Source organism: Trachurus trachurus (genome assembly GCF_905171665.1).
Source record: "Trachurus trachurus genome assembly, chromosome: 15".
NCBI lineage: Eukaryota > Metazoa > Chordata > Actinopteri > Carangiformes > Carangidae > Trachurus > Trachurus trachurus.
In genome coordinates, this window is record NC_139906.1 from 6718980 (window position 1) to 6742293 (window position 23314).

Sequence of the window (23314 nt, forward strand, 5' to 3'; positions counted from 1 at the left end):
AAAAACAGCTTGCACCAACGATTAAAGGTAACAAACCTACTGCTATGACTATAGGGATTATGGCAATGAGCCAATTTGCCAAAATGTTGAACTAACCCTGTGTGTGTGTGTGTGTTAAGGGGCACAGGAATTGCATCGTTATCACACACAGGGTCCTCGCAAACACAGCGTAAAGTGTGTGTGTGTGTGTGTGTGTGTGTGTGTGACATTTCCTGCAGCATCACTAGCCTGCGTCCTCTGCCTCCATGAGACAGCGGCTAAAGCACCGATACAGCAGCTGCACATGAAACAACAACAAGTCAGCGATGATCTCGCAACGTACTGTGACACAATGCAAACGCACACTGTTTTTAATGATAACTTTATCTTATCTCTTTCTCTCTCCTTCTCTCCCTCCCATCCCCCCCCCCCCCCCCTCCCCCTCTCCCTGCTGCCCTGAAACAACAGATCACTTGGGCATCGAGTTTATGGGTAAGGAAGCTTTTTTTTCTCTCTCTCTCTCGTCTTGCATCTGCATGAGTCATGACTGTAAACATCGGCGGCTTCACGCTGTGTGACTGTCGAGCCCGACATACAGCGTGCATGCATCCTCCATGACACCCAGCAGCACAAATGGAAAAATGTGGACGTGCGTTTAATCACATGTGGCATCATTATATCATTTGAGATGGGAACAACAGAGCTGTGGTGAATGTATCTCTCTCTCTGCACACTGTTTCTTATGAACATTAGATATCGTCTTTATCTCTTTACACATGTGTATCTTTGCTTCCTGCACCATCATGTTCTTTCTTTCTTTCTTTCTTTCTTTCTTTCTTTCTTTCTTTCTTTCTTTCTTTCTTTCTTTCTTTCTTTCTTTCTTTCTTTCTTTCTTTCACAATTGCTTATGAAGTGTCCCCTCAGAATACCAATGTGCTGCAGTCTCCTTGGAAACAGTGAGAACAGAGAGGCAGGCAGGGTACAGTGAGGGAGTTTTTATGATGTTGGCACTGTTTCCAAATGCTCTCCTCATTAGTGCGTGTGTGTGTGTATATATGTGTGTCTGTGTGTGTATGTGTGTGTATATGTGTGTCTGTGTCTGTGTGTGTGTATATATGTGTGTCTGTGTGTGTGTGTGTGTGTGTGTGTGTGTGTGCGCACATTGCATGGCACATGTTCAAAAGTGTGTTCCCAAAGTCCTTAGTTTCTCCTTATGTGAGTTAGATGAGATTCTTCCAGTGATTGTGTGTGTGTGTGTGTGTGTGTGTGTGTGTTGTTGTTGCGTTTTTCCGTGCACATGCCTGCAAGGCTGTGTGTGTGCGTGTGTGTGTGTGTGTGTGTGTGTGTGTGTGTGTGTGTGCTGGGTTGGATGCCACTCGTTGCCAGAGCTCCTGTCCCTCTCCCTCTGTTTTCTGGCTCTGCTCTGCCAGGCTGTGTCAGGTATCACAGCTGAGGAGCACTAGTTACCGACACGGAGGCTCGTTGTCGACCAGCGCCCCCTCCCTCCCTCCATCACCCCCCCCCCCACACACACACACACACACACACACACACACACACACCCTCTCTCTCTCTCTGTCCCTATAATTTGGTCCCTTTCCACATGGACAGGTTGGAAAAGCAATGGATCATCTAGGAAAATGGCCTGTCCTCCCTCTGTTTTCCCTGGTTTGACATTTCTCCTTCTGCATTCTCAAAGTGAAATTTCACAAGTACAAGCAGTGCCATGCTTCTTCTTCTTCTTCCTCCTCCTCCTCCTCTTCCTCTGCCCCACCACCACCGCCGCTGCTGCTGCTGCTGCTGCTGCTGCATTCGCAGTCAAACGAACAAAAGCTTTCTTCAGGAAACTTGCTGAGACTATACAAACTTGGCAGTGACAGATGATCTTTTCCACACAGCTATCTCGCAGGTTTTTTTTCCCCCTCCATTTATATTCAGCGAGAGGTTTTATGCCTCTGCAACGTTGTTTTCAGGCTGCCACATTTTCTTTGCCTGGCTAATGTCTCTAGTCCTGCCAGTGTCTTCCCCCGGCATTGTGTTAAGCACGACACAGATAGATAAGCGCCTCCCACACTCCCAGCAAGAAGTGGATACTGATTCACTAAGACTCCTCTATTACCCACTGCCGTTATTTATACAATTAGGTAAATATATACTGTACTGAATGGGCCACTTGTGGAAGGAAAACAAAAAAAGAAAATGCAAGAAGACATCATCTTGAAGGCCTGTAATTTAAAGTTCAGTAATGTGAGGTTTGAACATCTTGAGCTGTTGGGGCTTCCTATCTCTGATAATAGCAGCTGATGGCGTGTCATTACAGGGAGGAAACCTTGTCATCCACACACACAGATGCAATTTCAGTCAGAAACACTTGCGTCAGTGAAACAGCCTTTTATAGCGAATGGCTACGCAGCTGGTTTTTAGCTCCTCACTTCAAGTGAGCTAACTGAAGCTGCAGCACTGATTCTCCTTTCAAGAAACACAAACATGAACATCCGATCTTCATCACATCAACAATGTTATACGATTACTTATAAGATCAGAACAGTTTAAGGAGAGGTTAGATAATCTGATTGTAGATTATATTAATCTGTATAATCCGTATAGGGTTTTTGGAGGTGAGGTTCCTAAACAGCTCCACAGTTATCAGGTCAATATGTATAATTTTGGTCTCAATGGATAGTCAAGACCTCAGAGAAGATAACTCCAGTGTCAGCAATATGAACCAAAATAAAAAAAAATACATTTTTATCCTCTTGTTTAGATGGAATGACAATTCTAAGTATAGAGATGCCACTGAAAGCAGCAACTCCTTGACGACAGCTGTACCAGAGTGGATGAGAATAACACAAAGCATACTGTATAGATTTTATAAAGGCTTTAGTGAGGAGAGTACCAGGTGGACTCAACATTTGGCCAAGAATAATTCTGGCTTAATTCAACTTATTTTCAATAGTTTGGGCCTTTGTTATTGAGGATGATAGTAATGTTAATATACCAACCAGATCAAGATGGGTTACAGCCATCATGTTAATCTGAGAAAACAGAGGAAAAGGATAAGCCTTCAGCTTTGACCCCTCACACTTGCCATAGTGCAAAGGAGGGAGGAATATTAGACTTTTAACACATTTAAATACACAAATACATAACTATGACCTCATTCAATTAACAGTTTGAATTTCAAATATTGACAACGTTTGATTCACAATTTAAAAAGCTGAACATTAGAGTCGATTTTAAAAGCAGAAGACTTGGACTGGATGGAATCAGACCTGACAGTTTTACCTAATAGATAACCAGACATGCTGTGTGTGCAAACACTAGTCAGTTCAAACAAAATACTACCCATGATCCTTTGCATAATTACAGAGGCTGGACCACCACTTCCTGCTCCAACAGAGTGAGTTTCTGAGGTTAAAATTAGAAGTGTGTGAAGGTTGATCTCTGTCCACCCAGTACATCACCCACCACCGGGGTTTTTATTAAACACAGAATATATTCAAGAGTTCTCACACCCCGACTTCCTGACTCTGTTTTTATAAATGTTTTATATTGCTTTGGTATCTCCTGTATCTGGTCAATCAGTCTGTCATGTGGGCATCAATATTTCCTTTCTGTCAGAGATCATTGAGCTTGGACCAGAGGATGTTACACCTGGTTGTAAATCGATGTCGGAGCAAAAAAGTGTTGAGGCTTGAGGGGGGGGGGGGGTCGACCAAATGGATTTGAAGTCGTGTTGATTCTCAACTTCTGGTCTGAGGTGTTTCTGTGCTGAAAAAGGAGTCAGTTAGAGCAAAGCTGAATGACGCTGGGTGGTAGTCATAGGTGCCGTAGTGACATTTATGTAATCCAACTGTCTTTTATATGTGGAGGCACCGTGTGGAAAAAGTTTTCTTTTTTTTTCATTTCGACTTTGGCAACTTAGTGAAATGCTTCGTGACTGCAAAATATTAGGCCTGAGGTGAGAGATGGGAGATGGAGGGTTGGAGGCAGCAGTCACTCAGGTGTCTTTGCAGAGATCACTTCTCTTTTTCATTTTCACTTTTCAAACCGCCTCATGGTTTCTGTTTCTTTTTCTTTTTTCTTATTTCTAGTTTTCTAACATTTCCTATGAATGCACTTTGGAATCATGTAGATTTCTTCTGACAAATAATCCGCTGTTAGAAACACAGTTGACAGTCCACTTTCACAGAGAACTTTGCAATTACCACCACTCAAACTTTTGAGTACAGGTTGTTAAAGCAAACCAGGAAAAAAAAAAAGAAAAAGAAGTAAAGTTCCCTTATGCATAAAGCAAAATACAGTATAAATCGACTGTAACACTGTGTAACTTTAATGGCACGGTCAACAAACGCCAATTCGGCCCGGTACAGGAAAAAGAAAAAATGGTAGAAAATGAGGATAATAGCCTTTGATGCTCCCATTATCACAGCAGTTGTGTTATTATAGTAGGAGGGAAGTGGTTGTGCAGCGTGTAGCGGCCACGACAGCAAAGACTTGGCCCGTGTTTTGAGTTTTTCAGCCCAGAGCACAGAGCAGCCAACCACAGCTGCAGTTCAGTTTTACCTCAGATGACCAGAAACCTGGAGGAGAATCAAGGCGTTAAAAGGTTTCGATGTGCGATACGGAGAAGAGCAGCTCCGTGACCGAGCGGCATGCAGGGAGATGGGCTAATACCTGCAAATAACAAGTTATTATGGCCTGAGAAGGAAATGAAGGTGTGGATAACATCTTCTCTATGAGGCAGGAGAGAAAATATGTAAAAAGAAAATTACCAAGCAGAAACAAAAGCTCCAGTCACCCAAATATATTCAGTATGTAAATGGGTGAACAAAGCCATCTGAGTAATAACGGAAAAGACCGTGACCAGCCGAGAGAGCATGCTTACTCTAGCACAGCAGACCTGCATAAATAAAGAGTTTTATTCATTTTTTTATGTTTTTCTCGCCTCCCTCAGCAGCCACAGCTCCACACATGAAGAGTCGGAGGCTCGGGGCTCTGCCAGGCGGTCGCTGGAGAATCCCGTCCCTGTGATCTCGCCGCACTTGTTATGTCATCCCTCGTGTTCATCCCCCTCCTGTCAATCAATCTCAGCTGCTGCTGATGCTGCAGATGGAGCAGAGATATAGTAGTGTAGTTATAGAGCTGCTAGTTCATGAAAAACCTGCATGGTCCAATCCAGGTGTGGAGCAGTTTTCACACAGGAGGAGCTAGCGAGCCTGAGGAAACTCCGGCTTTTAATCATCAGCGTTTCACAATGCAGTCGAATCCAGAACTTATCTCTCTAACGCACTGTTGTGTTAGTGTTTGTGCACTATAAGATAGAAAAGAAGAGCTTGATAAAAATCAATATTGAATGTAAGACAAACTCGATGAGCTACTGAATACTTTGCAGTAATATGATTCACTGAATAAAACCAAATGACACGAAAATAAAGAATCTTAATTTAGTCTCTTCTTTCGATTTCCCCCAAAGGCTCCAGGAAACTAATGAAGATCTGTTGTGAAAGCTTTTATCACATTATGACATCATGATCATGCGTTCTCCTTTACATTAATGCTGCATTTCCCATTTGATAATTACTGGATGACTGATGAGTTTTAGATTCAATCGTCAGTATAACTTCGGGTCATGGCAACGAACATCAGATATGAGAAGCGGATGTGTGTGATTTTTTAAAACATGAAATCTGACTCAGTGGTGGGGGTCGTGGGGGTAGTAGGGTGGTGGGGGGTGGAGGAGGTGGGGGTTATTTTCCAGCAGCAGCAGCAGCAGTGAACTGAGCCTCAGGTTGATGACATCTGATCCGTCTGCAGGCTGCAGATGTGGACAGAACTTGAATCCATATTGATTTAGAAATATGCTTAGCTGTGATTAAGATTCAAACTGACCACAGTGTGTGTGTGTGTGTGTGTGTTTGTGTGTGTCTGTGTGTCTTAGTGTGTGTCTTAGTGTGTGTGTTTGCAAAGCAGTCTGTAAAAACCGACCTTGTTAGTCCTTCACCATCGTTCCATCAAACTCCTGTGATAACGTTGAACCCGTTCCAACATTTAAACGTCTCTGCCCTCGGAATAAAAATCATTGTTAAATTCGTAATTGCACAGATACAAGACAATTTAATCAAAGTATAACTTAATGCCTCCAACAGACCTTGACAGTGTCGGTGCCTGCCAGCTGCCCACTGACTCATCCATATGTCCGAATCATTAAATAAAAAGTCCTTGAGTGACGAACCTGACAAATTAAATACAGAGTCAGATCTCACACGTCCTGATGTTGCCAAGGTGCTGACGTTAATTAATGCACAGGAGATTTTGGGATGATTTTGCAGAGTGTGCAGCCAATATATATATATATATTGTATGATAATATAAACATTATGAGCCTACATGTTTTATGCTGAGGGTTGTTCATGTGTTGCATTATACTCTAACTACCCTGGATACTTACATTGTCCATTCACTTCCACTGAATTGTGGCATTTATTTGTTAACCTGCAGACACAAGCAACCAAACTCCAAAAAATCTGCATGATGCCACTTTAATTAAAGTTTAAGTTGCAAAGTTATAAGAAAAAACTTGGTTGTTTTCTGACATTTAAAAAGTCACAAATTAGCAACAAAAAAAGGAAGGAAGGAAACTTGTCTACACTTTGCAAAGATGGAAAGATGGAAAGGAAATAACAATGTCAGAGAATCTCTGAGTCTTCCTCTGGTAAATTTGCAGCATTCAGCTTTTTTTTTTTTTAAATTCATTGTATATTTGACACATGGATGATTACAGGTCCCTTCCTCTTTTTATCGGGGATATAGAGATACTCAAAGAGATACTCAGTGTGTATCAGCACTTCAGTGACTCACATTTTTATGCGTTTGGTTATTATGTCAAGCAATATAAGTCATAAATAGCTCACTAAAGGCAATAAAGTCCGAAAAGGCTTTAGTCTTTATTTATAAGGCTGCTTGAAGGGCATTTCGCCACTTACTCCATCACACTGATTTCTCTTTCTGTCCACCTCACCTGTATGGAAACATGGCTGCTGTAAACACACTCTGAGTGTACAGGATCACAAAAAGTACAAAAAGGTCACTGCAACACTTTTATATCGCTGCCGCTACAGCACCTTTATAGAGAAATATGATTCATATTTTACTCTAATGCTGCTGTAAATAAGCGCCCGGCGGCCGGGGATGGGGGGTTAGCAGTGGAAGTAAATGGAAGACGCGACCTCGCGGCCCCACAGATGGAACATGAACACGTTTTCCCTCTCTGCAGCCGAATGATTTATTCACATGAAGCGGGTGTGTTTGTGTGTGTGTGTGTGTGTGTGCAAACAGGAGGTGTGTCCACAGGAGGGGGTGGGAGGGTCGGAGCGAGGCTGCAGCACAGACTTGACCTTGGTAAAAATACATCTGAGGGACCACAGACTGAGCAGGAAGCACGTCTATACTAAACTTTATGAACTTATATCTCTGTGCACTTAGTGAAGGACAAGTGTTCATTTGCTTATTCATGTAATTGTCCAATTATTGGTGTTGATTCAAGTGTTTCTGAAGCTGCTGGTGAACTGTGATGGTGTTGCAAAGTACATTTTGAACATATTACATATGTTTAAGGCTTGTGTAGGTTTGGTGAGGCATAAATAGTTTGTGTTTTTGTTGCCGTCTGCATCACAGAGGCCGTGGAGCTGCTGAATCAACTGATGTCGTCGTTTTTTTTTTCTCGGGCCGACAGTCTGCTCTGATACACTGATCGGTATCAGCACCGATACCGGAGCTTATAAAACAAACATGGTGTCAGCAGGACGTGAGCGAATGGAGAGTTTTTTCCACTGTTACCCATCATGTTAAAATATTAACAACAACAACACAGTGTTTCTGTATAAAGTTTCTAATAAAGCTCCCAGAGCCTGAAGGGTGAAGAGTTTTTACAGATTGAATTGAGTTTGTTTGAGTTGTTATGGAGATCACACATGATACCTGAGAGGTGCTGTCAAAATATCTGGGGAAAATATAATAAATAGACCTAAAGTTAAGGTTTTATTCTGTTAAATTAATGTCTCTGAACAGCTGTATGTTGTTCCAGATGTGTGAGGAATTAACCCTGCTGGGTCTGGGTTATCTGGGCCTGAGAGACTGAAACTCTGGGGGCATGAGCTTTTAAAGACTTACCAAGAAGAAGATCTATACAATAAGTTGCATTGTGGGTAATGACCATGACAAAATGAAGGACACTGTGGCCTTCTCTGGTTTTCCTTTTTTTTTTTTTTTTTACCTTAGTTAAATTCAGATTTGTTTTTAACGAGTAATCAGTTCCTTAATGACGTATGAAGATATTAAAGGAGACATATTATGCCTTTCTTTCCTCATGATTAAAATAGTTCCCAGGTGTCTTAAAGACATGTCTATGATGTCCTTCGGTCATAATACCCCAAGGATCAAACATCACAGCTCTTTTCATCCTCTCAAAACAGCCCTGTTCAGAACGGCTGGTTTCAGTGCCTGTCCCTTTAAATGCAAATCAGCCACTTCTCGCCCCGCCCCCTCTACTGGTCCCAGGTAGGGGTGGTATTATGCAAATTTATTTGTCAATTCTCACATTTGGGGGCCGGAAGGCAAGACAACACCAAATATACGTTAAAAACCCTTAAAAAAACAGATATTTCCATAATATGTCCCCTTTAAATTAATCAAGGAACATGTAAACGACTATTTCATGAATAAAAGCAGGTGATTGTTGGATATGCCAGTACAAAGAGGAAGCAGGTAGAGATCCAGCGCCATCATCAGTTTCTGTATCAGAATCTGTAACTGCATCTCTACGACGTCACACCTCCTTATCTGATTCTTCCTCATCCTCCCTTTCATTTTATATCCACCCACCCTCTCTCTCTCTCCCTTTCCCTTCTTCCCCTCCTGTTCTGTCTATCCATCTCTGTGCCTCCTCCCCTGCAGTCGACTTCATGCATGTATGTGTGCATGTACGTATGTGTGTGTGTGCTCTCGTAGGACAACCCCCAGCTCCCTCTAATGATATAATTATAGCCAACGAGCCGAAGTGATGAGTCAGGCTGATTAACGGCATCAAAAACAACGCTGCCCCTCCCACCCCCCACCCAAAACATAACTTAGACACAGACGGAGGGAGAGAAGAAGAAGAAGAGGTGCTAACAATGCACTAATAGACTCTGTGACATCTGTTGTTTCAGGGATTGTGTATGTATGTAATGTACTACATGTATGACGGGTTATGTAATATCTGTGTGGGCGTCATTAGTATGAAGCAGTGAGATTCCCCCAGCAGGCCTGAAGATCTCGATGCGGTGGTGAAGCAGTCGCACTCTGCTGCTGTCAGGATGCCCTTGAGCAAGACGCAGCGGCTGCAGTTGTGTTGCTTTGTATCTGAGGAGTTGTTGTTGTTGTTGTTGTGCAGTGATTTTCAGGGCAGTGCTGCTTAACAACCCTTCGTTTTTCTTTTTTGTTGCTCTAATCTGCCTATTCAGACTGGGTGTAGAAAGGCCAACACCTTGTGTCATCTCCGTGTGTTTTTGCCAAGGTCTGAATAAAACTTTGATTGATCGCCTATTAATGCATCTGAAGGCAACTATGATTTACTTGTAGCAAACAAGACAGCTTCCATTTTTCTCCACTAATGACGTCCGTCCGCGCCATAACTCTTCTTGTCTCCATGTATTCAAGCTCCATTACATGTGGCATCCATTTCAAAAGGCGGTCGGTGTTTAGCGGACCATTACTCGACGCGGTAGAGCCGATAAAACTGAGCCTGAGTCTGTGTGGTAACTAAGAACGGTGTCGGCGTGTGTGAGGACTGTAAATGGCCGATTGTTGTATTGTAAACGCATTATGAGTTGTTCTTTTATTCCGGTTTTATTTGGTTTATCTATCACAACAGTAATTACATTTATACAAGAAAGAATCTGCGAGGCAGATAGAGCAGAGGAAACCCCTGAGAGCCGTTTTCGCAAAACCGCAACTGGTTGTTTGATAATTTAAAATGGCTGTTTGGGTGCTGTAAACAACGATGTTAGAAATTAAAAGCGGGCAAGTACAAATCTCAAAACCATGTTTAATTCTGTGTTATGGAGAGATCAGTGTATAGTATTAATTTAGTATTAACTCTGTCTGTGTGGGATCTCTCTCTCTCACACACTCTCTCTCTGGCTCTGACACACACACACACACACACACACACACACACACATACGCTGGTATGTGATCTATGACTTTATTTCCCAGGAGCATGATGTTCAAATATTAATGTGACTCCCCCCCCCTTCTGTTTTGTTTCCCTCCACAGAGAGCAAAGAGGTGTACAAGAGACAGGTGCTGTCAATCACGTCCATCGCCATGGCGATCAGCCTCCTGGGAACCCTGTGCATGGCCCTCTACTGCCGCAACAAGTGAGACGACAACCACACAAACATATAGTATATGTTTAAATACTGAATAACTAACAATAAAGGACAGCTAGTTTCAGTTTCATTCAACAGTAACTGGTCATCAGTCGATCAATCAATCAGTCGATCGATTAAGAGTATAAACATACAACAAAATGTTCAAAGTCACATAAGGCTACACTTTGCTTGTGTTTTCTTCACATCTATATATTTATAAGAAGATAGATTTGAGGTTAAAAGTAGCAAAAACACCAAAAACTGCTAACAATGACCATTGTGACATCACAAGGTTAAAGAAATCCTGACAGCTTGTTGTTATGAAGCTCAGTTTCTGCAGGCTACAGGCTGTGTTCATCTCTCTGTGGACTCTGATGCTTCCACCGTATTAATGTAGATGTGACTTATAACTTCATATAGTATTGGACTTTTACAGTAAACAAATCCCTCATGCACATAAACAGATAATTTGTTTAAACGGTTGGTTTGTTTACACCATCAGTTTGACCTCATAACCAATAACAATGATGGATTAAACTGTGAAAAAAAAGAAGACCTAGGTTTTATGAAACTGGAATTATCCTCTGGTGTATTTACTGCTACTGTAATACTAATGACTTAAAGAAAAAGCCATGAAGTGACTATAAGTTATAAAAAAGCATTTGGTTCATACACAACACAACTGTGTCTGTTTTACCCTTGAAAGGTGTTTTGTTGGTTACGGTTCAGCCTCAGGTTAAAGTGTTGGGAAACGCAAATCAATACAGAAACAAAATTCAACACAACACCAGCATAATACACACACACACACACACACACATAGGTGCAAAGTTCAAGGACTGTAATTTGGGTGTTTCATCCATTTTTCCAGCCGTGCTCCGATGTGACATCACGTTGGGACATTTTTTTTTTCCACCATGAATATATTGACAGGTAAATTAGCTGCAGTGACATGTAATTTCATCCCAGGCCACCATTTCTCACTTCCCCTTCTGAACTGCAGAGTTTCTAACTTATACTTTTTGATGATAATAATACTAATAATAATATTTATGGTGAAACTGCCACGGGTCCTAAAGTAAGCAAAAAAAAAAGCTGTAGTGTTTATGAGACGGGGCCATGTCGGGTTAATTTGGTGACGGCCGGTGGAACATGTTGAGGCATCAAACATGTTGAAAGGAATCCCAGACTGGGTATTTGCAGCAATTTGTAAATCTCATTTTGTGCGCACACATATTCATAGCCCATTATAACCCAAAGGTCACATCATGTGGCTCCTGCTCTCTCTCTCTCTCCTTTCTGTCCTTCTCCCTCTATATCTGCATATTTTTCTAGTAATTCTGTGTGTGCATATTAATTTGCAAATACGGACAGTCCACAATCCAGCCCCAGGATCTATGCAGTCAGAGATCCTGTATTCTCAGCAGGATGGCTCACACATCCGGTGTGCGTAGCGGCGAGTCTGTCATTCACAGTATATGGACCGTGCAGTGGGCTGTGATAGATGGCACTGTAATTCCATAGGCTTCCCTCTGTAATATAATGATGTGAGTGAGTGAGCAGCCTGACAACAAGATAATCGGATCAAGGCATGATGGACAGGCGCTTTCAATGAATCCATAATTGAGTCGGTGGGACCGGCGCGTTCAATGGAGAAGCTGCATACAGATCGGGAAAGAAGAAGTGTTCATGCAAATCTGAGTGACCTGAATGAAGATGAAGTCAAAGGGGTTTTTTTTTGTTTTTTTTCCCCCACACTGAGACAAACACACACACAGTCAGATAGAAATGTAGCAGAAAGACACACAAATGATTCATCATCTCCTACTTGTGGAGCAATGTGTTTAGAAAGCGTCGCATTTTCTCCTTCTCTTCTCTCCTCATTGATAATTAGGTTAAAGTGACGACTCAATATGAATTCATTCTTACAATTCTCTACTACATATAAATGAAACTCAAAGATCTGATCTGGTTTTCCTTAAAATTAAAAATGTATGGCCCAGATCCTCATTTCATATTTCAGTCGCTGCTACACCTTCTGCCTCCGTGACCTGATCCCAGATCAGCAGAACGGTGAGAGCAGGAACCCTGAGCTCAGATATTGGCCTCACTTTGATAATGTGGAGAAAAGACACGACACTGAACTTCAACAGACTATTGAGTGAACTCCAACTTCCAACAATTTATAACATTCTTCCTCTCTGCATTCATTTAATATATCGAGTGATATTTTAGTATTTACAAATAAACTTTACGCGACATAGGGAAGGGTACATTTCACATTTAAAATCAGTACAGTTTGGTACTTTTTGTGTGTATTTCTGGTAATTTAAATTATTTTGTTTAAAAAGAAAATGTCAAAACTTCAGAATTTTGAATATTTATTGTTATGGTTCAGTGCAGCCAGCATAATTCATTCAAACCTTTATTTATTCTCGAAATAGACATTGAGGTTTTGCCCTCATTTGCAACGTCATCGACACCAACAGTCACCAACAGTATTAAAATCAAATGCACATATAAAAAGCGCATATGCATAATTACTGTAGGACAAATCACAAATATTATACTATTACACTATAGCAGGATCTCAGGCTGGTTACATGTTGTTCTGTGCAAGGAGGTGAAATGAAAGCTTGGCTCTGTCCACACTCATCCATCCACTGGCCCGACCCACACACACCCTTAAAAGAAAGACATACTGCTTCTTCTATTGGGAATGAAGCTTGGAGGTAAATTATGATATACAAATTGGATATAATTACATGCATTCATTCCTAATCATAAGAACAAGGGGCGTCCCCGTAGCATCTCTCTGTCTGCCCCTATCTCTATCAAACACAGACATAAAACATCCCCCCAAAACAATTTAAAGGCCCTGTAGAATGATAAGTAGTGTAATTAACTCTAATTAAATGGGGGGGTATTAAATGAGTAGGCGCAGCCTGACCTGTGGCATTGAGCTGTAGGTGTGTGTGTAAGTGAGCTGCAGCCACAGGACGCTGTTCAATCCAGTCAGATCTTATCTGGATGAAGCTTCGACGCCGGCGTCCACGTCTTTGTTAACTGAACTAAATAAGCCGGGACAATTGGATTCTGGGTAACGGAGCAAAGCTTTCTGTGAGGTTCAAACAGTGGGTGATGCAACAGGATAGACGCCACTTCTCTCTGCAAGATGTTAAAGGGATAGTTCAACATTTTTGCAAATTGGCCCATTGCCATAATCGCTATAGTCTTAGGAGTAGGTTCGTTACCTTTAATTGTCAGTGCAAACTATGTGAATGTGCAGGTCACAACTTGTCCACCAGAGCGTTTTGGAGTTGTTGGATTGTGTATTTGATGAGTTTGATGAGGGAAACCAAGAAATCCCATGAGCCTGTGTAGCGTAGCTCTGATCAGCTCACGGCTCTGCTCCGCCGTTCTAAAAATAGCTTGCACCGACAATTAAAGGTAACGAATCCACTGGTATGACCAATGTTGAACTATCCCTTTAAGATGAGTTTTTCTCCTGCATTTGCTTCCATGCTAAAGAGCAAACACACACTTTTGCATGTTTAAGTGTCAAATAAAGAAGCATGCTGTGCCGAGGTATTAGACGAGATAATGGATCTTTCATATTAAGTAAACACTTTTTCTTTTTTTTTTCCAAAAGTGGTGGGTACCAAGTGTCACAGCCCTCCTCTAAGAAAGTATAATTTAAGTGCTACAGAGGTGGAAAGGCTCGGCGCCGACTGTGAGGCTGTTTGTAAACACTTCATTACATCGCCGTGACTCAGCAGAGTCTGGCAGACAGGAGCTGTAAAGGCTTCGTCGTCTTCTGCGTCTGGTAATGAGCGTTCCTCCGGAGCTGCTGCAGCATCAAGTCGTGATGAAGCCGCAGCTTTAGCACTTCTTCTTCTTTTTTTTTTTCTTATCCAAGTCGGTGTAAAACACATGCAGGAGGCTGGGTAATAATGAAGTGCACCCAATGTACACTGGTGTGAAGAAAAAAACACAAAGCACAAGAGCTCTTTTCAGAAGAATCAGATTACAATTATTCTCCACAAGGTCTAATTATTCCACTTCCTCTAACATGATTATCTCCAGACCTCTTGTCATGAGTCATGCAAGATTAGGGTCAAACTAATTAGTTTGCCAGTCATTGACTTCAGTCCTTCAGTGTCTTGTGGAGTAAATAATTCTGAGTCAACCGTTCTCACAAAGGCACATTTGAGAAATGAAGAGTCTCGACTCCAAAACGTCTTAACGGAAATGATTAAGTGGAGTCAAGGTGGATCACAGAAACTGGAGGTTGGATTGTTCCCAAGACTTTTTTTTTTTTTTATTGCTGCTCAGGGAGTCGGGGGGGGGGGGGGGGGGGGGGGGGGGCTCCTCACTTTCTTCTTCTTCTTTTGTCCTCACGGGGCTACAAAGACTGGGAGAACGCGATTCTCCTCGGCTACACTATATTAGGTCCGTGGTCTAAGAGGAGGCTGAGAGACTGACATGTCATCAAGGACATGACTCAGCGTGGATTTAAGAAGTGGGCTGATGGTTAAAGAGGCAGAGAGGTCAGAAAGTTTGTGACCAGAGCCAGACAGACAGACAGTTGGACTTGTTTGTCTTCACAGTGTTTCTGTCTGTCCTCTACAGTCTGGCCTGGTTTTGTGACTTTTTATGTACTGATGAGAACAACAGAGGTGTGACTGTGCGAGTCCTCTGAAGACGTTCGGTTGTTATCTGGAGCAAAGTCATTAGCAACAGAACTTTTTTTATTTTCTTTTTTTTGGGCTGTGCTGTGCTGCTTTATTTCTATAGTATCAGTGGAGATAGACAGGACTCAGGTGAGACTGTAGCCCAGTTTACTGTGGTAAGAACTTAGCCTTAGCACACGATTTGCACTTCACCAGCAGTAAGATCTGAAATGGAGCCGCTGTGGACTGGACTTGTTCCAGCATCGAATACTCTGACGACTCCGTTCACTTTCTGTGTAACATCCCAACTCCTTGAACAAACATTATTCTATCTGAGAGTGGTCCTAACTATTTTTCTTCATGCATTTATTTGAAGTAATGTTCTGATTTGTCTGATTAAATTGAAATCCAAGTTGATAACGAAAGAAAAACACTGCATCACAGTCTTCATTTTTCTAACATGTCATAATGATGTTTTGATTCATTCGGAGAAAAAATTATACATAAGTTGCAGGTTGAAATTGCTATCTTGAAGATGTCGATTTGCAGTAAATGAAGGAAGTGAAAATAAGTTTTAAAATTAGGTAAATTAGAGTCTGAAGAAGCGAGGATGCAACTGAGGAAGGTGAAATAAAAGGAAAATGTAATACATCTTGGTTTATTTGATAATCACTGACATTACAAACCTGCAGACCAACCGAGGATTACCCTGTGATGGAGCTGATGGTTGTCGATCGTCTCCAACTGTGCAACGTCTTCTTTTTCTTTCTGTGCAGGAGGCGCAGAGAGAAGCTCCAGGCTCATCTGAAGGAGAGCCGCAGTCTGAAAAACTACTCTGCAAACTCCCATAATGCCCTGGAGGCCAAGATGAGGGCCACTAACAACAACCTGCAGATGCATGAGGTAAGCACTCCTCTTAACTTTCCTTTAAAGTCTTAGATGTTCACACATGTTCATGCAGCCTGTTTGTGACTGTATTTATGACCAGAGAGAACAACTTGGATGACATTAGTTTGACTTCCTCGTGGTTTTAATACCAACAAGTCTCAAAAGGATTGGATTTAATATTTGTGATTTTTTTTTTTTTTTTAAGATTTATTACTTGCACCAGTTCCACCAAGAAAAACAAACCACAGATTTAAAACATTATGAGGAGGGTTGCTAAAGCCAACAAACATCCAAAATTAGATGTCTGCGAGCAGCGTCCCCGGGGAGATTATCACAAATCACAGACATAAACAGTGCACACAACTTTCCCACTTCAGAGTATTTGCATCTATCATTGAATTCATCAACCCCCTGTAGTTTTTTTTTTTTTTTTTTTTTTTTAAAGCTGCATATGAATCAGTGTGGAGGTTATTCCTGTCTCCACCTGGCCTCTTGCGACAGATGGCTGACAGGTCCTGTGAGCGAGGAATCGCTCAGTGGTTTGGGAGCAGTGTCATTCATCATCTACTCGGCGCTCTTTGTCATCACATCTCGCCCAGATGTGCGTCTCAGAGTAGCTGGCTCGGAAAACATTACGTTAATTTGAATGTCAGTCAAATCCACATCTGCCATTACCTCAGCATAATGTGCGTGTGTGTGTGTGTGTGTGTGTGTGTGTGTGTGTGTGTGTGTGTGTGTGTGTGTGTGTGTGTGTAGGTGTGCACATGACTATTATGCAGAAATGAGCTTTAACCACTTTTACATGCTTGTTATATAAGTTTCCCATCTAAACCGACACACAGGCTTGACAAGAAGCTTTATTGAATGAATTGTGTGTTTCCTCCCAGGGCATGGTGTGAATTTACAATGAAGCAAAGCGAGTGTATCATACTGTACACACACCATGGGACCGTCCATCCATCATAAACATATGTATTTACACACAACACAGATCGAGTCCTGTATGTGAGGCCCTGGGTGCATGAATTGGAGATAATTGCAATTCAAACATGAACCAGCTGACCGTCAGTCCTTGGCCCGATTTGTCCCTATTGTGCTGCTCATTAGCATAAGAGCAAACACAAGCTTGTTTCCAAACATTATGCAGAGCCAGTGTGTGACATTCTTAAAGAGTCACAGCGAGAAGGTCAAGGTGGATGTTTGTGGACATTTAAATAAGTGTTTTACTGTGCAGGAGGTATCCATCTTCTCATGCTCTCTCTCTCTCTCTGAGCAAATGAGCAGCTTCTCCAAAATGTCAAACTATTCCACCGCCAGATCAGACACATACTAACAAATATTTTGTAAAATGTCCCTTATTTTACACTTTTTCTGTTTTTTATTTAAGGTGCTAAACAGTAAGAAGATATCTTTGTGGTGTTAAGAACCAAAAACTACCTCAGTGTAGTTTTACATCCCCATTTCAGGCTTTCTTCAACAGCTCTGGTAATAGCAACGTAGCCAGCCAATCAGAGGAGAGTATAGGCTCTAAGACTCTCTTTTGAATGGTCAAATAAAAATAGAGCAGATTTCAGAATAAAACACTCAGAGAAACCAAATCCTGCAAGTGTTGGATGGATGGTGTGTGTGACTGCTTTGTTCTGACATCACAATGTCACAGGAAGTCGTGACAACTCATTTAAGGTTTCTGAATCAAGGCTGTGTGCATTTCTCTGTGGACGGACGTTTTGATACTTTCACAGTATTAATATAGAAACCGAGAGCTGATATGATTTAAAAATAAAAAAAAACATGGACATCTTTATTTATGTTATATGGGACCTTTAATTTTTGTTTCCTCGGAATAGTGTCAAAACTTTCACGGTCTTATTTATGAATCAAACACACCTCCAATGTGCCCCAGCCTCCAGCTCTGTAGAAAAAGCCCTTCAGCGTCTCAGTTTACAGAAGTTCAGTGAACCTCACACACACACCTCCAACATGATAATGATGGCTGCTGCTCGTGTCATATTGATGTCTCACTTGGATCAACAGGTCATGGACGTAAAAAAAAAAAAGAAAAAAAAAAAACATGTGAGAGGAGCGGCACTCCACAGGCCCTGTCAACTTTAATATCAGGTTTATAGACTTTAAAGCACTGGGGCATTCTCGCCTCAGGATCTCCACTTGAGTTTCAGTTCGCATATACGAGGGGGGGCTCAGAGATCTCATATCAACTTTGGAGACAGAGCTAACCATGGCTTGAAAGTAATCTAAAATATGTGGAGTTTGTGAAGATGGCGTGTCAGGCGTGTCTCCTCGTATCACCCTCAAGCTAAGTGCTCTGCTAAAGACAAACAACCAGACGTACGTCGTGCACAAGCTCCGCATGGACTTAGATCTTACAGTGTGAGCTTTAAAATTAGTGAATCTTTAATCAAAGGGAGTAAGACTTAGTCAGAATAGTGAGGTAATTACTTCTCTTTCATAACCGCTCCTATACTGGAAGTTAATGGGAGGAAGATTTCAACCTTTGAACTCTTTAAATGGGTCACTGCACTTTATCACATTCACTTCTTCTGCTTCTTTTTGATGCATTAGGAGAAATTAGACTTTAGGTTTTAAGATATTTTTTTCTGGGTCTTTGATTTGGTTCAATTCACATTAGTTTTAAATTTGATAAAGTAAAAAGAGAAAGAAAGGAAAAGAGAAAGAAAAGAGACACGAGCAGGAGGATTTAAACTAATGAATAACATGTCAGCTCAAAGGTGGACTACAGACCCTGATGAACCTCCTCCACTCACACACCTGGACTCTGTAAATTGTCATGTGTCAAGTCTAAGTTCACACACACTTTAAAAGTTTAAAAGTTAAAAGTTTCTGCCATGGCGAGGTTTAACATCTGCTAATTTGCACTCAGGAAAACTGTGAGCATGCACTCATGGAGGTTAGGTCATGCAGCTCCTATTTTAAACCCAGCAAAATACAAAATGTTCAAATGTATTAAGCTGTGGTTATTTTTTTAATTAAGTTACAGGCAGCGTTTTTTATTTGTCACATTATCAATTAAGAAGAAAAAAGAAGATTTTCTACAATCTTGGACCTTGTTTGACTCACAGTTTACAGATGTTTAGTATTGGTTAATGTGAAGTAGAAGAACATACACAAATGTAACATATGTGCATGTATTAGATTGTGCATATAGAATAAAAACTTGTATGTGAAAATGATATATGAAGCCTATTTTAAATAGGAACAATCCCATATATTACTATGTATGTTTATGTACATACATAAATTAAATATTTATGGTTTTAACATGTTGTACCATAGAAAACTTTTGATATAGATTTTAGTGTGGGTAATTCATTCTGTTATAAACATGTACATATTACATTTCTGTATGGAAGTGAATGGAAAATTGTATTCTGAGAGAGAGAGCAGGATCCTCACAACATGCCGCTTTCACACAAAATGATGATGTCAGTTACCCAAAATTCAACTCAGCGTGAAATCAACTCCACGCTCTGTGTAATGGATGTGGGTTTGACCAACCAGGGAGGGGTCCGGTTACACAGAGATCCATCCATGCCTCCCACTTTAACACAGAACATAAAGTGTGTAACCTGCAGACAGGAGTCAGGAGCTTTCTGATCTATGAGCCGTCACTGATCAAAGTTTACAGTCAGTCTGTGCTGTATTTGCAACTCAGTGCTGAAATCCTGAAAGATGCTCCACTGTTCTTTTATCAGTGTTCCTATTGTTGCTTCAGATTCATTTTATTTCGCGATAATTGTAAATTACATAGAAATGTTGGGCTTTTTGTGAGTCCAGCTGATTTTCAGTCAAATTTGGATTTTATAATTTGAGGTTACCTTCTACTTTCACAGCCAGACTGAGCATCCATGTTGACATCTGTAGCCTAGAACTATTAAATAAGATAAGGTAAGGTAAAGTAAGATAAGATAAGATAAGATAAGATAAGATAAGGTAGGGTAAAGTAAGATAAGATAAGATAAGATAAGATAAGATAAGATAAGATAAGATAAGATTACAGTATTGCAGGAGCCGACCAGAGTCAACGTTCAGGTAATAAATATAAAGCAATAGAAAACAACATTTGTAATAAAAAATATCTGTATTCCAGCAGTGTGTAGTGGCAATGTATACAAAAAATATGAATCATGTACAGTTAACATATCCAGTTATCTGAATTCAAAGCCATTGAATCCAATATTTCATAACTCTATGATGCATTTTAATGTTAAACTCAGAGATTAGTGTCACTGCTACTCTGCAGGAAGACTCAGCCTCTGTTACAGCACACTGACCGACTGTAGACCCATTGATTATAGCTCGTTAAGCAATAACTTACAGCTTTAATTTAAGAAAATCTACTCAATTCACTTCATTGGTAAAAAGCAGATCAGGTCACATGTTTCCCTCACACACTGACTCCACAGTTCAATTAGCATCATATTGTGACTCTGCACATCTCTGCCAGATGACTGGTGACACGTTAACCAGCTGGGAACACAGTAATGATGTTGTAGTCATGGCTACAGTAGCGGCCTGTCCGTGTGACAGGACATGAAGCTTGACATGTTTAAGGAGCCCTTTCTATACTTTACTTTTATTCTGATACGTTGCTGATGGATGATCATCTCCTCTGTCTGGAGCTGCAGACGACAACAGACTTCAATAGAAAAATCACATCATAACGTAACGTTCTCCTTTGGCCTCCTTATTTCGCTAATTGCTCGTTTAGCGCTGGCTCATGAATTACTGATCAGTGTTTACTGACTCCACAGTAATGCTTTGTTTAGACAAACACAGCTAATCTTTAGTGTTAAAATGTGGCTTTTAAATCTTGTTTTATTTATTTCATTTCTCCCAGAGCCCTCGGGGAAGGTACAACATGCAAATCAATTGTATTTGGGTTTTGTGTTGTTTTGTTTTGCTTTGCTTTTTTGTTTTTTTGTGTGTGTGTTTTTTTTGCCTATGCACCCATTGATTTCTGTCTGCAGGCAATCAATTACTGAAATTTTCTCAACACACACACATACACAACAACAAACACAAGGTCAGTGGCGTTTAGGGGAGCATGCACTCACACAAATGTGTCACACACACACACACACAGCAGGCTGTTCTGCTGAATTTCTCTAAAGTCTTTGTCATTATAATTAAATCCCTATTTAATTCCACCTTATCTCACTGCACTTAGGAGTTTTACTTCCCCCTTGTATTTCAGCGTGTGCTTGCAGTGTATGTGTGTATGTGAACGCCTCGTGTAACCTCGTGGGTCATGACAAAAGCAGCGAGTTTCCAGTTTTGATGGTCCGTTATAGAAAATGAGCACTTCTGATTAGCACGTCCGGGCCGTTTCCTGGAAGTGTTTGATTATTACAGTGAAGCACAGAGAGGCTCTGAGTGAGAGGGAGAGAGAGAAAGCGTCTCCGTCAATCAATCAGCTTTTTACCTCCCCATCATGAATTCTGCAGGTGCTGCACAGAGCCTGCCTGTCAAAGCTGCATAATTAATTATCCTCTCTCCTCTCTCTCTCTTTCTCCTGCACCTTCTCCTACAGTTAGCTTTCAGACTTCCGTGTGTTTATAACGCTGCAATCGCTCTTATTGATGCCAACATCTCTGTACAAATCATAAAAATCATCTCCCGAACCCCTCCGGACGCTCTGTCAGAGTTAAAAAACATCAGCGCCAGAGGCAGACGGTGTACGCTACAGCAGCCTCTATCCCAGAGATTAAAACATCCATTACAGCTCACACACACACACATACGCACATACATTTCCATTAATACACAACATTACATGCACCCTTTGCACCACAAATGTCCAGACGTGGTGTGAAGTCGGCGTCAAAGCTGATGATTACTTCTGCCCAGGCTAAAGAGCCGATCGAGTTTCTCCTCTGCCTCCAGCTGTGCAGGAAGACATAACGTGTTTTTATTATTGATGAAGTCTATACACAGTCGGGGGAGCTGTATATATCCACTCAGTTTCCGGTTTTCTTCTTTCCTTAAAGGGATAGTTCAACATTTTAGCAAATTGGACCATTGCCATAATAGTCATAGCAGTAAGTTTGTTACCTTTATTTGTTGGTGCAAGCTGTTTTTACAGTAGCTGCTCAGAGCTACACTACGGAGGCTAATGGGATTTCTTGGTTTCCCTCATCAAACTCATCAAATACACAATCCAACAACTCCAAAACACTCTGGTGGACAAGTTGTGACCTGTACATTCACCATACTATGAGATGATAACAGAACATTACGAGACGGAGTTGTTTTCTAGGTAAATGCAGAGACTGCTTGCTGAAAAACTGTCCTTGAACACACATCAGCTGTTTTGCATGAATTTCCCTCTGAAACAACTTTGTCTGGTAACGTTCTGTTATTATCTCATAGTGTGGTGAATGTGCAGGTCACAACTTGTCCACCAGAGCGTTTTGGAGTTGTTGGAGGATTGTGTATTTGATGACTTTGATGAGGGAAACCACGAAATCCCATTAGCCTCCGTAGCGTAGCTCTGAGCAGCTCACGGCTCTGCTCCGCCGTTCTAAAAATAGCTTGCACCGACAACTAAAGGTAATGAACCTACTGCTATGATGGCAATCATGGGCCAATTTGCCAAAATGTTGAACTATCCCTTTAAGAAAACCTAGATCCATCTATAAAGTGGACTGTGAAGGCAAAGAGATGGTGAGTCAGTGAACTCACCATCACTCTCTTCCTCTCATTAATTAATGAACAGCGCATCGGAGCCTTTACAGATCCTCCGGTGTCTGAGTACGTGTAGCTCTGCTTTCTTAGGTCACTAACGTAACATCCCCACAGTTAAAACTTAATATTTTCTGTTTTATCACCACCAGCTGAGAAATTAACAACTGCTCACAGGAAGCTTCTGTATCAATTAGCAGCCAGGATGTGTCAGAGAGTCAGAGCACAAGAGAGCGGGGGAAAAAGATGAGAGACGAGAGTGATGCAACAGGATGGTGTTGGATTTTTTTTTACTAAACGCATCATCAGATATATTGGATTTACATTAAATTAATACTGTATATTCACACTGCTTTTATCTCTCAGCGCTGTGTAAGATAGGAGATAGGAGTGATGTAGTGTTGGATAAAAGATGTCGGACTCACAGGAAATGGAAGTTTCCTCCTCAGATCAGATACAGCAGCATCAGGACCATCTGCGTTTGCCTGTCCATCTTCTTCATCCTGACTCTCCCCTGTGGTCTGGAGCTTTGTGTTGTAGAGAGACATGACTTTTCCTCCCCAAGGGTGTCAGGGCTCAGGCTTGACATCAGAAAGGTGTTTCAGGTGGTTCGGATGCTTCCTGCTTCCTGGGCTCCTC

The 23314-nt window shown here is 41.3% G+C and overlaps 1 protein-coding gene across 1 annotated transcript in view; it reads left to right on the forward strand.

The window, feature by feature from the left end:
* nrg3a (neuregulin 3a) overlaps positions 1-23314 on the forward strand; it is a gene marked incomplete at both ends in the record, with an annotated part of 391384 nt that overhangs the window by 349491 nt on the left and 18579 nt on the right. Inside the window, 3 exons of the mRNA XM_083988298.1 lie at positions 448-471; positions 10298-10400; positions 15844-15970. Of these exons, the coding sequence (XP_083844424.1) occupies positions 448-471; positions 10298-10400; positions 15844-15970 (254 nt within the window). The remainder of the gene's footprint in view (positions 1-447; positions 472-10297; positions 10401-15843; positions 15971-23314) is intronic.